This window comes from Amphiura filiformis, chromosome 14 (assembly GCF_039555335.1).
Source record: "Amphiura filiformis chromosome 14, Afil_fr2py, whole genome shotgun sequence".
Lineage (NCBI taxonomy): Eukaryota > Metazoa > Echinodermata > Ophiuroidea > Amphilepidida > Amphiuridae > Amphiura > Amphiura filiformis.
Window position 1 is genome coordinate 6,397,897 of NC_092641.1, and position 14,486 is coordinate 6,412,382.

At 36.1% G+C, this 14,486-nt stretch overlaps 1 protein-coding gene across 1 annotated transcript; it reads left to right on the forward strand.

Moving 5' to 3' along the window:
- The first annotated feature begins 11,566 nt into the window (after window positions 1-11,566).
- On the forward strand, window positions 11,567-12,307 carry LOC140169148 (uncharacterized). Its single transcript, XM_072192405.1, has one exon. The coding sequence runs from the start codon at window positions 11,567-11,569 to the stop codon at window positions 12,305-12,307; it is 741 nt and encodes a 246-aa protein (XP_072048506.1).
- Window positions 12,308-14,486: the final 2,179 nt, after the last annotated feature.

Genomic DNA, 14,486 nt, shown 5'->3' on the forward strand with positions numbered 1-14,486 from the left:
GTGAAACATTCCTGACTTTAACTGCTTTAACTCATTCATATGGGTAAGTGCAAGTATTTTCAGGTTTGGCTTGTTTTGTAATATTTTAGGTAGCAGAGTTATATCGCTAATCCCAAATTGGAGTCGTCTAAGATAATTCAATCTATCCAATATATTCCAATCCAATGCACTGTCATCACCAGGGGGCTGATTGTAATAAAGGGAAAACTCATTCAAATTATCCCAGATCTGAAACACACTTTCTGGTACATGCCATTCTTTCATCATAGTGTTAAACAGGAACAGAGATTTGAGGTTGTTTAAACCAATTATTATACTCAGATCTAATTGTGCTATCTGATTGTGACTGAGGTCTAAAGCTTCCAAATTTGTCAGATTCTGAAATATGCTATTAGGTAACACCCTCAACTTGTTGTGATCAAGATACAGCCATTTTAGTTTAATCATACCTTGAAACAATCCTGCAGCCAGTTTGGTAAAATGATTGGAACTTAGGCTTAAAGTATACAAATTAATCAACTTTTGAAATATTACTTCGGATAAATAACTAAACATGTTTCCTTCAAGATTTAGATTCAGTAGGCTTACGCTTTTAAACCATCTGGAATTCACATTGGTCAACTGATTATTACTAAGATCGAGAGTGAACAAATTTGTCAAATTCTGAAATGTACCTTTTGGTAAAGTTCTAAACATGTTGTTATAAAGACTCAAATGTCTTAGGTGACCCAAACTTTGAAAACAATATTCATCCAATTTAGTCAGTTGATTGAAACCCAAGTATAACTCACTCAAGTTGGTCAAATTCAAATTCAATGTCCAATCACTCAATATATTGCTGGCAAGGTTGAATAATGTTAGGCTACTCAGATTTTGCATCAATTCCGCATTCAATGTATTTATCTGGTTGTGATTAAGTAGTAAAGTCCTCAAATTGTACATATTCTGAAACAACCCATCTGGTAAAGTACTCAACAAGTTGTGATCGAGATAAAGCTTCTTTAATTTGTTCAAACTTTGAAACGTTTTTGTACTCAAATTGGTTAATTGATTTTCAGAAAGCCATAAATCTTCCAAATTGGTCAATTCTTGAAATAATCCTTCCAGTAAATGATCGAGCATGGTGAACCAAAGATACAACTTTTTCAAGTTGTTTAGATTCCGAAATACATTCTCCGGTAAATTATTTAACATATTGAAACCCAAGTTAAGATCTACGAGTTTTCTTAAACCTTGAAACAAGTTTGAATGTAAATTGGTTAACTGACTATATATAACATCAATCCTCTCAATATCCTTTAAAACTTGAAAAGTACCTTCCTTTATTTCTATTACATTTTGTTTAGTATAAACAAAATTATAATCGTTTAAATCTAAGAAAACTATGTCTATTGGATATAGAATCAAAACTCTGTGGTTCTGAGACACATTATGGTCGCTACAGTGATACATTACATCTCTAGGACCAAGTATTGTGCTACAATCAGTCTGAAACGATATTCGACAGTAACCAGAGTAATAAGACTCGCACGTTAACGTCTTATTGTAACCCTGTACATTTTTACAGGTAGAAACCTGACTTACTTTGTCTTCCGTGATACCTGTTTCAGATTCAGGACATTGTTGCATTATACCATCTGATGATCTGCCATTGATGGACAGACTGACAACACCTTGCACTGTTATCTGAATATTCCTGTCATTTATAGTAGAAACACATGGCTCAGATAGTTCATTGAAAACTACGTACTTATTAGGACAATATCGGTCCCCAATGCGTTCAATATACATAAATGACTGGTCAAGAGAGGCGTTCACTGCTGGTATATTTATCTGTAGTTGGATCCGAGTTCCTTGAGATGATGTTACTTGAAGGCTGCATGAGTGACCACGGCTTCCTGTGAATAGTGTTACATCTTCATTGGCATTATTCACGAAGCAATGATTCGTGTTATTGAGAGAGACGTCCCACAGAGGTTTCACAAGCACTTGGGCTGATACTATCAATCCATTCCGTAAGGTAATGTTATGTATTGATATGACAGCGATGATGATACAACACTTTGGAATCAAATGCAACATTGATGAAATAGACATCGTGGTAAGGGCTCTCTCCAAAAAGTTATTGCAGTAAAACAAATGCCATGTGTCTATTTTCCTCTTTATATAGTTATCGTCATGAACAACGTATTATTACTGAATCAGCACAATACAGAACCATACCTTGTCTAAAGACACTTCAACTGTTCAAATCTGCTTTCCTTTATTTAGGTTCTCAATTTTCCTCTCAGAAAGTCTCGAGTTTCCTTCCAAATGTTCCTTGACTTTCTTTACGATATACTCTGCAAAATGGTCGATTTTAATTTTATCGAATGTAAATTACATTTGATGACACAAGAAAATGTATTAAAAGTTGCCAACTCTTACCTGTGACCGAGGCAAAAATTAAAACATCGCGTCTCCGAGAAAGTGTACCTAAAGTTAAAGGCCTGTGCTATTGTACTTTAGCGTCTTTTGATTTTATCTTTCATTCCAAATATTACAACTTTATGCTGCCAACTTTGCACGCTTCAAAACTAGATGTAGTCCCTTGAAGTACATTTTCATTTATGTGCGAAGAAATTACTAATATAATTAGAACTTGATTTCACATTGTCCAACATCTCTCTGTTATCCGCAACCACACATATTATTAGCGCAAAAGTCTGATCAACATTCGCTATAACTGTGAGTTAGTTTCTTCTGATAATTATGTGCTGTAAGCAAAGATCAACGAAACTATCAGCAATAGCATAATGCGCTTGAGTGTTGGCTTTTTTAAATAACTATTCTCTCAACTCCTTTCAGTAAATTTCCAATGGAGTCATCCATTCAGGTAACCCCATTTAGAATTCACACTCCCTCTGTGGAAGAGTAAGGTCATGTCTTTCATAGGGGGTGTATGGATTTCAACTGGAATAGCGTGTCCGTGCTTCGCATATTTTATCATTATATCTCACCTTACAGACAGTAGCTCAGTGATTGGATCAATAAGAATGGGGCGTGATAGAGCACGGTACATAGCATATAAATCGCCAAAAGGGTGTATCGTATATTTATTTCGCTAACAGGTAACTTCCTTTTTTCTTATCTTCAGTCATGTTTCAATGACCCATACATAGTTAAAGGATCTAACTTATGACAATAAAGTAAAGACAATAAGAGGGCGATACTTTCTTTTTCCATAGCAAATGACGTAATAGCGCACTCGCAATGAGATATGCAAATGAACACACCCAAGAAACAGGTGACATGCAATTATAGTAAAGCTTTAGCAATGGTTCTTCTCATAAATTCCCTTCTAATTTGCATTGTATCTCTATATCAGTGACTGTTTCAATCAGTATGCGTTGAACAAAGCAGGGTACGTAGAATATATGGAAATAGACACACCCCAAATCCACGTGACGGTATTATGTATACTGGCTGTATCAAAATGATTGGTACCCATCATTTTTTATGTTTATTGAAAACCCTGCCACTTCCAAATGCAACATTGGTGACTTTCGAAATATCCAAAACTATTTGGATCTTATGTTGAATTTTGATGTGTCGGACTTGTCCATTATCAATGAAAACTTATGGGTGCCAATCATTTTGATACAGCTTGTACGAGTGTAGATTCGTTCATGCGCTATTGAAACAAAGGGGTTAATACCAGTCTGAGTCGGAACGAACGAAAATACGTCACTACCAACTAATGTTTATGTGTCTGGACACTCGGTTAATTCGCGCATTACGATGTAGAGAAAATTAGATAATGACTTAATTGACATTTTATAAATTAAAATATCCCTTCATATGTCCCGTTGTTTAAAATTATCCATCTTAAGAGCACCGTCCAGAAGGTTCATGATTCAACTCAATTCAGTCACTTTTGCTACACAAATATACGAAACTGTCCCAAGCTGTTTTAGGACTGCATTACACAATTTGCTATATCTTCGCGGACTGTATTTTACAAACTCTCTAATCAGAGTTGTCTCAATACTTAAAAGTCCAATTTATTATTAGATTTAATTTGTAAACGCTGTCACTGTCAAACACTACAGAGTATGAAAAATGCACAAGCCAGGCTAGCTATAGCTGATAAAAAGCATGCTGGATCATATAGTTAAGAAGTAGAAATAGCATTTAAGAATATAAAGAAGCAAAAAAGGGCACTCCCAACAATCAATAAGAATTTTGCTCTTTGCCTTTAGGTCGATAACGTTCTAGAGTGTCAAAACAGAAAGCTAATGAAAGGCAGCAGTTGGTGTTTATATTTAGAGATAAGTTAGGTTTTATATAAATTATAAATAGAAAGCAAATTTAAACTTCTACGCGACTCAAATTGGTACACTCAACGGAGCGCTTTCACAAAGTCCGCCTAAATAGTATTATGATAAAAAATTAAAATTTTTGGTTATATAATATTAAATTTGGAAAGTATAGGCCTATAGACAATAATTGCAAACAGATTACGTTACCATTATTCTAATAGATAACAAACTACAAACATGATTGAGTGGATGACTGTTCTTATAATGTAAAAAATCAAGCAGACTTCAGCATTATGTTTATTATGTGGTACATAAAAAAATGCTTTTAAAGTAAAAATGACCAGGCATATTAATGAATAATAAGTCCGTATGTTACATTCATGTCGCACCAGATAGTACAGAGGTCACATATTGATTTTGAGGTTATCGTGCAACATTTTAAAAAAAAACTGTTAGATAACATTTATCAACACACTCTGATCTTTTCATTTTACTCGGCTGTCATTTCTGAAAAGTGATACATGTAGAAATATTTGGGTTGAAAAATGTCAAAATGTCACAGCTGCCAAAAACTTTCGTTTTATGTTGACCTTTGATTTTCAAGTAATCATAGGTCAAGAACATTTACTTTCAGGAAGTAGTCAATATCTTTTTCTTGATGTATACCTTCATATCAATACAATGGTATAATTCAAATATCTGAAATGAAAAAAATCCATGATTTACCATGTAAAATTAACTTTATTTGTCAAAATTCAACAATATCACCCCAAATTCCCCCCAAATATTACATCAAGATATAGAGACGTATTTATGATTTACCATCAAGGCCACATCGATCTATTTGCTCTAGTTACGATTTTTGTGCAACATTTCTAGACAAAGGTGCCAGCCTGATTAAAATTAACCATTAGAGTCTCATCTTTCTGTTTAACCCGGCTGGCATTTCTGAAAAGTGACGTGAGCTGATCTATTTTGGTTGAAATATGTATATAGTTTTTGTAATTCTTTACACTTTTTTTACCAAAAATGCTAATTAAAACAGCTATCACAGGGGTTGATGTACATAGACCGCTCGATCACTTGTTCCAAAAAGTTCAAAAAAAGATAACTAAGTCTAAGCCAGCCAATTTGCATGTACAATATGAACGATAATTGTACAAGGATTACTTGGCGACATCAAAATTTGAAGAAAAAATTCGCCTTCGGCTTAAAAATCCAGGTAAAACTTGAACATTTATGAAAATTCAGCTCAAAATCCAAGATGGCGGCCGTAAAGTGAAAATGGTCAGAAGAAGAAAACTAAATCGAAGCCAAGCCATTAACATGTCTCACATGATAGGTACATGCATACAGATTAATTGGGGACTTTAAAAAATGAAGAAAAAATTCGTCTTTGGTTTCAAAATGCACAAAATGGCAAAAATCCAAAATGGCGGATATACGAATAAATGATCAGGGCCAACATCTGTGCTATAACTTTGAAAGTAAATCAAGTATGAACTTCATATTTGCTGTGGAGAATATGTGTCATATGTATTTTCAATATTCTTTAACCAAAAAATTGCATCTTTATACTATGTTGATGCAATATTTTTGAGGAAATGCATTATTTTGATGATTTTGCTTAATTTTGACCAAAAAAGTTACTTTTACATGGTAAAAAATGGAATTTATTTTTGTAAAAGATATTTGACAAGTATTGAAATGAATGTGTACATCAAAAAAGTCAATCATAATAACTTCCAGAAACCAAAGGCTAACGTGGTTGATATGGTAACTGGCCAACCTGTGATTTCTGCAAATATTCTGAAATTGTGGTAACCTTTAATATCAAGAACATCAACTGTAGTTAAAGCTTTTGTATAACAACAAACGATAATAATTGTTAGTTTTAGTCAAAAACGAGCATTTTATGCTGGCCTTTGATTTTCAAGGTCAAAAACCTTTGGTTTCAGAAGTTGTCATGATTGACTTTTTTGATGTACACATTCATATCAATACATTAGTGTACTTTTTTATTTCAAATATCTTAAGTTTTAAAATGTAACTTTTTATTATAGGTCAAAATTGAACAAAATCACCAAAATAATGCATTTCCCCCCAAATATTTCATCAAGATATAGAGATGCAATATTTTCGTTAACAAATATCAAATATACATGTGACAGGAAGTTCATACTTAATTTAGTTTCAACATTATTTTAATATTCACATTTTTGGTAAAAAATGGTAAAAAACATCACAAATATCGCATCCCACGTCATTTTTCAGATAAGTGAAGCTGAATATCATATCAGACTTTAGTACGTTGGGTGATTGGGTGATGACTGATCATCAAATATGTGGATAAGTCGGTAAGATCGTACTTTTGTCAAGAACTGCACGATTCAGAAAATGGTGTGAAAGCATAGGCGTAGATCTGTGGGGAAGGGGGGATAAATCTGTCCAAATTAACCAATTTTGCACCATATTTCATCAATTTACCTTCAATATGGCAAATTTTTTCGCGCGCTACGCGCGCACTTATACCATTAACTTATTCTGTCGGTGTTGGATTCACTATACTTCAAGAAATTTTATCCAACATCATCCCCCCCCCCCATGTCAAAAAGAAATCTACGCCACTGCAAGGGAAAGAGTTGACCAGATACAGAAAATGTCGGGGAAGAGTTGATCAGATATACAATACGCTAGGTGCGTTAAATGTTAGTTTGTTCAAAAATCAGGTAGTCCTATTAACAAAACACCCACGAATTGCTACGTGTTATATAAAATTATTCAAGTTTACGATTCTGAATGATTTTCAAGAATTCTTCGCGGTTGTTATTTTGTCATTTCTGAGACCAAACTTGACCAGTATTTCTGAGATTGCGCCTTTTCAATAATTTGTCATGTTTGTGGAAGTTGTGTTTAGTGTGAGCTGCAAAACTAGACTAGACTAGATTGCCTTCATGTAAGTTTAAAATAATTTATCGATTCAGTTTGGTTGAGTATTTTTGCAACTATAAGTAAGAATGCAAGATCGATTGAATCTCCAACCTGTAAAGTATTGTATATAAGGCCTACCATGATTTTATCGTCTATTTTGGTATCCTTCTTTTTATTGCCTTTATACAAGTATTATTTTTATATATACCATGGTTGAGGTGTAACGTTGTCTTGCTATTATCACTGCTGTCTACGACTTTGTTTTCCTAAATCAAACAATGAATTTCTTTGTTTTTCACATCACATAGCTGAAAATAATCTTATTTTAAATTTGTTATATAATACTCAAAAGGCTGAAATAATGCTAGTAATATTTATCGGGAAGGGTGTCCATGGTGTCTGTCCATTTTGAGCTGAAATATGATCAACGATCTCCCATCATGGCTGTGGCGGATGCAGGCAGGGGCACACCCAGCCCGTGCCCCCTTTCATGTTAAAAAAATGCGACGGGCACTGAACATTCACATTGCGTAATAATTGTGTAAAAATGGTCCACGAAATGGCTCAAATTAGTCTTTTACTTTGACCAAGTTTCAAAACCAATTCTGACAACAGACCCCAGACAACCCCATGCGGCGCACGACACAATGGTGCTTAGTAGCCCCTCCCCATTTCCCAAATTCCTGGATCCGATAGTGTCTCAGAGTAGTAGTCACGCGTAGGCCTACACGCGGTAAGTGCGCACACCACTAAATAATCGCATCTTTGAAATTCGTGTAAAAACACCAGTTCTCTTTGCTCGTTTTGAGGACTTTTCGGCGCTTTTTGAGAAATTTAATGATAAACAGCCGATTGCAAATCGATGAAAGTTTAACATAAGTTTCAATGTATGGGTATTCTTCCACCTCGTTTTCCCGGGAGGAGCCACTAAATAGCGCTCTCACTGTTTTTGACATGCTCTCAAGCCTGTAAACCTGTTCTTGTCAATTTTTTAATACGCGGACCTATTTTCTCGACTTTTTTGGTGATTCAAATTCATGCACAGGCTTTCATTTAGGTTACTGTTGACCTGTGACCATCATGTCGTGGAGTGTAACATAATTGCTGAGAAGCCAGCTGAACATACGGAGGTTAAAACATCCAGGAATTTCCGTAGTATAGATCCTATATCTTTTTGTGAAGATTTTGGTAGATCCTTTTCATCATTGACAGCTGAAGCAACTGATATCAACACGATGACAGAAGGTTACACCAATGCCGTCACTCATACTCTAGACCAGCATGCGCCCTCTACAACAAGAACCTGTAGTAATCGGGCTCGTCAGCCTTGGTACAACTCCGAGATACACAGTGAGCGCAGGGTCCGACGAAAACTTGAGAAAAAGTGGCGCAAAACTGGTTTAGATGTTGATCATCAGTGCTATGTAGAACAGAACATAGTTGTCAATACCATGATAGCAGAGTCCAAGAAGAGCAAACTGCAAACTTCGGACACTAAATCTATGTATAGAACAGTTAACAGCCTTTTGAACAAAAATAAGAAAATTCAACCTGCCTCTGACTCTGCCAAAGCATTGAGTGATAATTTTGCTCACTACTTTGAAGAAAAAGTTGAGAATGTTCATAAAGGTCTTGTAAAATGTATGTCATCTAGTAGTATAAGTAGCACAAATGGGTATGATCAAGAAGTGTCATGTAAATTGTCTAAGTTTCATGTTCTAAATGAAGGTGATGTTGAAAAGCTAATTGTAGGTCTGAGTACTAAGAGTTGTATGTTAGATCCAATACCCACGTGGTACCTGAATAACAATATGTCCACTTTTGTTCATCAGTAGACTTCGGTTGTGTATATAAATGCGCTTTTATAAATGCGCACGTGACCAGACGGCCAGCGCCATATTTGCATTACATCACTGTCAATCACTGAAATGGCGACCATTGAAGGAATGGCTACAGTTGTGACCTTGTTTCTGGCAAGGAACATTGGCTGGAGGTTCGATGCTATAAATTTGCAAGGATAAATCATGGATATCAAAGGATCATGATTATTGCACAGCACCCCATGTACAAACATAACTAATGTTTATTTATTTATTTTTATTTATTTATTTATTTATTTATTTATTTATTTATTTATTTATTTATTTATTTATTTATTTATTTATGTATGTATGTATGTATGTATGTATGTATGTATTTATTTATTTATTTATTTATTTATTTATTTATTTATTTATTTATTTATTTATTTATTTATTTATTTATTTATTTATTTATTTATTTATTTATGCGACGAAAAACGAAAACAATTTTTTTTTTTGTATTTTCTCAAATTGAAATTTATTTACAGATTTGTGTGATTTTTTGGGTTATTTAAAAAAAAATTAAAAATACCAACCGACTGACCGATCCTACTTGAAAGGTCCGTTCGCCCGTAGAACAGGGTTTCTCTCTTTCTCGCCTTACTTATAATTTTATAAATATTATTTGTCCCCCCCCCTCCCCCCCCCAAAACCACCCCCCCCCCCTTTTAAACTCATAAATTAATTGTTTTTTTGCTAACTTTCCCCTTCCGTGTAAAGTAAAACTTTATAAGCCGGTTGAATCAAACTGAACAAAATTGACGTATACAATTACAACATACCATGACAATAATGTGTATGACGAGATCTAACTTACTAGCTGAATAAACCTCAAACCATGCATCACATGCGTGATTGTACGTCAAATTGTCATATAACGTATGAGCGTGATGTATAGTATACGAGTCTTCCTCAACAGCTTCCAGCCGGGATGATTAGATCATGTACAGTCATCTACGTGTTTATACTCTAAATTGTACGTCAAAGGGTGACAAAGGGTGTACAGATTACCGATTTAGCATGGGGGACACAAAAGGTGCTTAAAAACACATTTTGAATTTGGTTTTTTGTCCATTTGCGAGCGAATGAGTAAGTTAGAGTTGAGGAGGTCGGGCGGGGACATCTAGCCTATTAGTTTGAGAGGGTCATTATACCAAAAAGGGCTAAAGTTATAGTTTCCTCAATTTACGTTATAATTAGAGTTAAAATTAGGGTCAGAGTTATGTTCATTGACGGCACTACGAGGGGAGGGGGGATACTTATCTTGACTCGCAAATAAATAAATCCATGACCCCTTCCTTCCGAAGAAAATGACAGCCCCCTAAGTTCCCTACGTGCAAACATTATCAAATAACATCATCGGCAGCTACCCAGTTCTGACCTTAATGCCAGTAAGAATCACATTTCGTCATCAATATGGCCAATTGCCTCGCCCACTTAGCATGGAAATAATGAAATATAACTTTTAAATCAGCTATATCTAGCTTTTCCGTCATAATTTTTTTTTTTCCGTAAAGGAAAATCCACAGAAAGAGTTTATGTTTCGGGTCAAATTATTTTCCTTTGCAATCAATGCCACTATTTTGCAAAACCAATTTTCCTTGTAACCTGTCATTTTCGCCTATACTTTTGCGTGTGGAATTTGTGCACATCCGGGTACCTTACATCGTTGAACACGGTATGGCGACTTGTAGATGTCACATGCGCATTTATAAAAGCGCATTTATATATACACCCGAAGTCCACTGTTCATGCAATAGCAAATGTTATCAACATGACTCTTTCCACAGGAGAGTTTCCCCAGTCTCTTAAACGTGCTGTTATAACGCCGATCATTAAGAGGTCTTCCCTCAATCCGGACGAACTAAAGAACTACCGGCCAGTCTCTAGCCTTCCATTTCTGTCTAAAGTCATTGAGAAGCATGCAGTTAATACCATCACAGAACACATGATTGACAATAGTCTCGGTGAGCCACTTCAATCAGCTTACCGCCGTGCTCATAGCACAGAAACAGCCCTGCTGAAAGTCAAAAATGACATTATGCATTCGATCCATAACCAGCAGGGTGTTTTCCTAGTATTACTCGACCTTAGCTGTGCGTTTGACACAGTTGATCATGTGATCCTTCTTAGCAGGATGGAAAAGGAGATTGGTTTGTCGAATACAGCACTTCAGTGGTTGAGGTCATATTTCAGCAATAGAACATCACGCGTTAGAATTGACAACGAACTCTCTGCTGAGCATGTTATGAACTATGGTCTACCACAAGGTTCTACAGTTGGCCCATTGTCATTCACAGTGTATACCATTCCTCTCGGTAGAATCATCACCAAATATGGCTTATCTTACCACATGTACGCGGACCTCAGCTCTACATTAGCTCCGATCCATCCAATCCAGCATCAATTCAGAATGCTCTCTCCACTCTCACTCAGTGCATAAATGAGATACGTTCATGGATGACTACCAATATGCTCAAGTTGAACAATGATAAGACCGAGTTTGTCATTGCCATATCCCCTCACAACAAGCAGCGCATGCCACCGGTTACTTTACAAGTTGGTTCTGACACCATTCACCCATCTGAGACGGTACGGAATCTTGGAGTCATCGTCGACACTCACATGACAATGACATCCCACATATCATCCATCTGTAGCAGTTTGAACACACATCTCGGGAATATCACCCGCATCCGTCGTTACCTGGACTTTGACACCTGCAATCACATAATTCGCTCTTTAGTTCTGTCACGCCTTGATTACGGCAATGATCTTGTTCTGGGTGCAAGACAAGCCGATATCTCCCGACTTCAACGTCTGCAGAACTGGTCTGCTAAACTGATCTTTCGTGCCACCAAATATGGCCATGCATCCCCCTTTCTCCAACAACTTCATTGGCTGCCAGTCAAGGAGCGGATAGCTTTTAAGATCTTGCTGTGTGTGTTTAAGGCCATCAATGATATTGCACCAGTCTATTTGTCATCCCTCCTGACTTTGTACTCTCCTGCCCGTGGGGGATTGCGCTCATCCACCGACGTCACTCGTCTTGAATTACCAAAAATAAACAGCAGAACTCTCAAATCAGCCGCTGACAAGACGATCTTTTTTACAGCACTATCCAAATGGAACAGCCTGCCTCAAACTATAAGATCCACCGGCTCACTTCCAGTCTTCAAAAAGGGCCTCAAATCCCACCTTTTCCCACAATAATAGTTCTTGCATTGTATCATGTTGCTTTTTGCTTCATTTTTCTTATTGTTGTTGTGTTTTTTATGTATATTGTTTCATGCGCTGTGATCACCTGAAATGGCGCTTTATAAAAGCCTGTGTATTATTATTATTATTATTTAAGCTATAATTCGCTACTCTTTCTGATTATAAGTCCAAAGAGCAGCCCACACCGGTACTGACGCGTGACTAGCCACTAACCGCGCGAGTTGGACAACGCTTGCATTTGATTTGACGCGTTTTGTCATGACCTGACCCGTAAGGTTATTGACCTCAACGGCCTAGCAACCGACCTTTTTGTGTTATTTCCATAGTGATTGAATAGTTTTGCAAAAATGAACATCAGATGGTTTAATGGCAATATGTACCCGATAATGTACGAATAAATACGAGCTGAAAGTCAAAGCATCTCTGAGCCTGCTCACGAACAAGATTTGGTGATCTTCCTTTTATTTATATAGAAGATATTATAATTAAAGCATTGGCACTTATTCGGCAGCTGATAATGGTAAAGTGTCACTGTGATGATCAATTTACTTTCAAAAAGTGTATACTTGATTGACACAGTTGACGTGCGTGACGAATTATACGTAAATTGCACTTTTTAGGATTGTTTCAACCTGAAAATCAATTCCGTATATTTCTGTCCTCGTTCAACGAGGCTGAATTTTTTAAAGTAAGTGACAATCTGCAGTAAACATCTCAAAAAAAGTAACTACCCCCCTTAAATAATAGCCATTATTAAAAAGGGGGGCTATTGTATTACAAATCTGTAAAATGCGTTGGAAGCAGAATTTATTTCTGCGCATTTTGACACCTTATTTGATACGATAGCCCAGAAAACAATAAAATACCGGTTAGTTTAATGTAGTGAGGTCCAGATTTTAAAGTTGCGCTTACATTGAATACAAAAACACTCAGATATCATTACACAGATTTCCTTCCATAATTCTGAATACAAACAAAGTCAATAGAATTTACTGAAACTTTCAAATCTTGGATTACATTGATTTAAATGAACGCTGTGACGTCAACATTAAGTCAATTGCTACAAATGAGGTGTCAAAATGTGCAGAAATAAATTGTAATACAATCACCCGTTTGTGAATAATGGTCACTATTTAAGGAGGGGTTAGTTACTTTTTTGAGATATTTATTTGCCGATATTGAAAAACACCATTGGTGCATGTCAGGGTTACTTGATTTAAATCACGTTGATTTAAATCGTTCAAAAAAATCAGTGATTTAAATCAACTTTTTCATTTTTTACCATTTCTGATAAATTTATGTAAGTTAATTTCTTCATTAAATTGACTGTTTTACTTCATTCCTAATGTTTCTACAACTTTTGGATACAATTAAAATACCTCTATGATGTCACTATCTATTGCTAAAAATTCATCTTCAAGGTGCAGAATTCAGGTTTTTTTCCCAGGTTTTTTTTTTTCGCTGCAGAAATCTTTGCATCAAAGCATTATATTTTCTAAGACCAACAGCAAGAAAAAATGTCGGGTGTAATTATAATTCCAAATACCACCAAGGACAGGAACCACTTCGCTTTAATACCTAAGAAGTTCATCCTGGTTCTAAAATAGAGATGGATTCTTTGCCCTATTGCACTTTCTCGCATTGTACATGTAGTTATAACACAGGGGCATTAGCGTCAACCCGTCATGAAATGTGTCGCCTGAATTGTCAAAAAGTTGCTGAAAAGAACAAAATGGGCCATTTTACCAAAAGGTGGTTACGCCCTTGTCCCCCAGGATTGACGCCCATGCCCAGGAGCATGGTTCTAGGTTGAAATATGTGCTGCTGTATTGGGCAACCTCTTACTGAACAGCGCTACAAATTCTGCAAAAACGCTGTTTAAAACGGTTAAACAACCAGGGCTGGGTCAGTGGCGTAACTAGGGTAGGTAGCGCCCGGGGCAAGAAACAAAATTGGCGCCCCTACCCTACCTCCCCCCACCCGAGAATATCTTAGACGCGGGCAGTGGCGTAGCTAGGGGTTGTGGCGCTCAGTTATTTTAACAGTGATAATGATCAGGCCTGTAGAAAGTTAAAACAAGTAATTAAATATTAGACAAAATATCAATGAATCGAAATTGTACAATATGCATTTGATGTTTTTACTTTTTCATCACCATGATGACATTAAAATT

Bases quoted from the DNA above. Each gene is read 5' to 3' on its own strand.
- LOC140169148 (XM_072192405.1), top strand. From the start codon at position 11,567: ATGCTCAAGTTGAACAATGATAAGACCGAGTTTGTCATTGCCATATCC.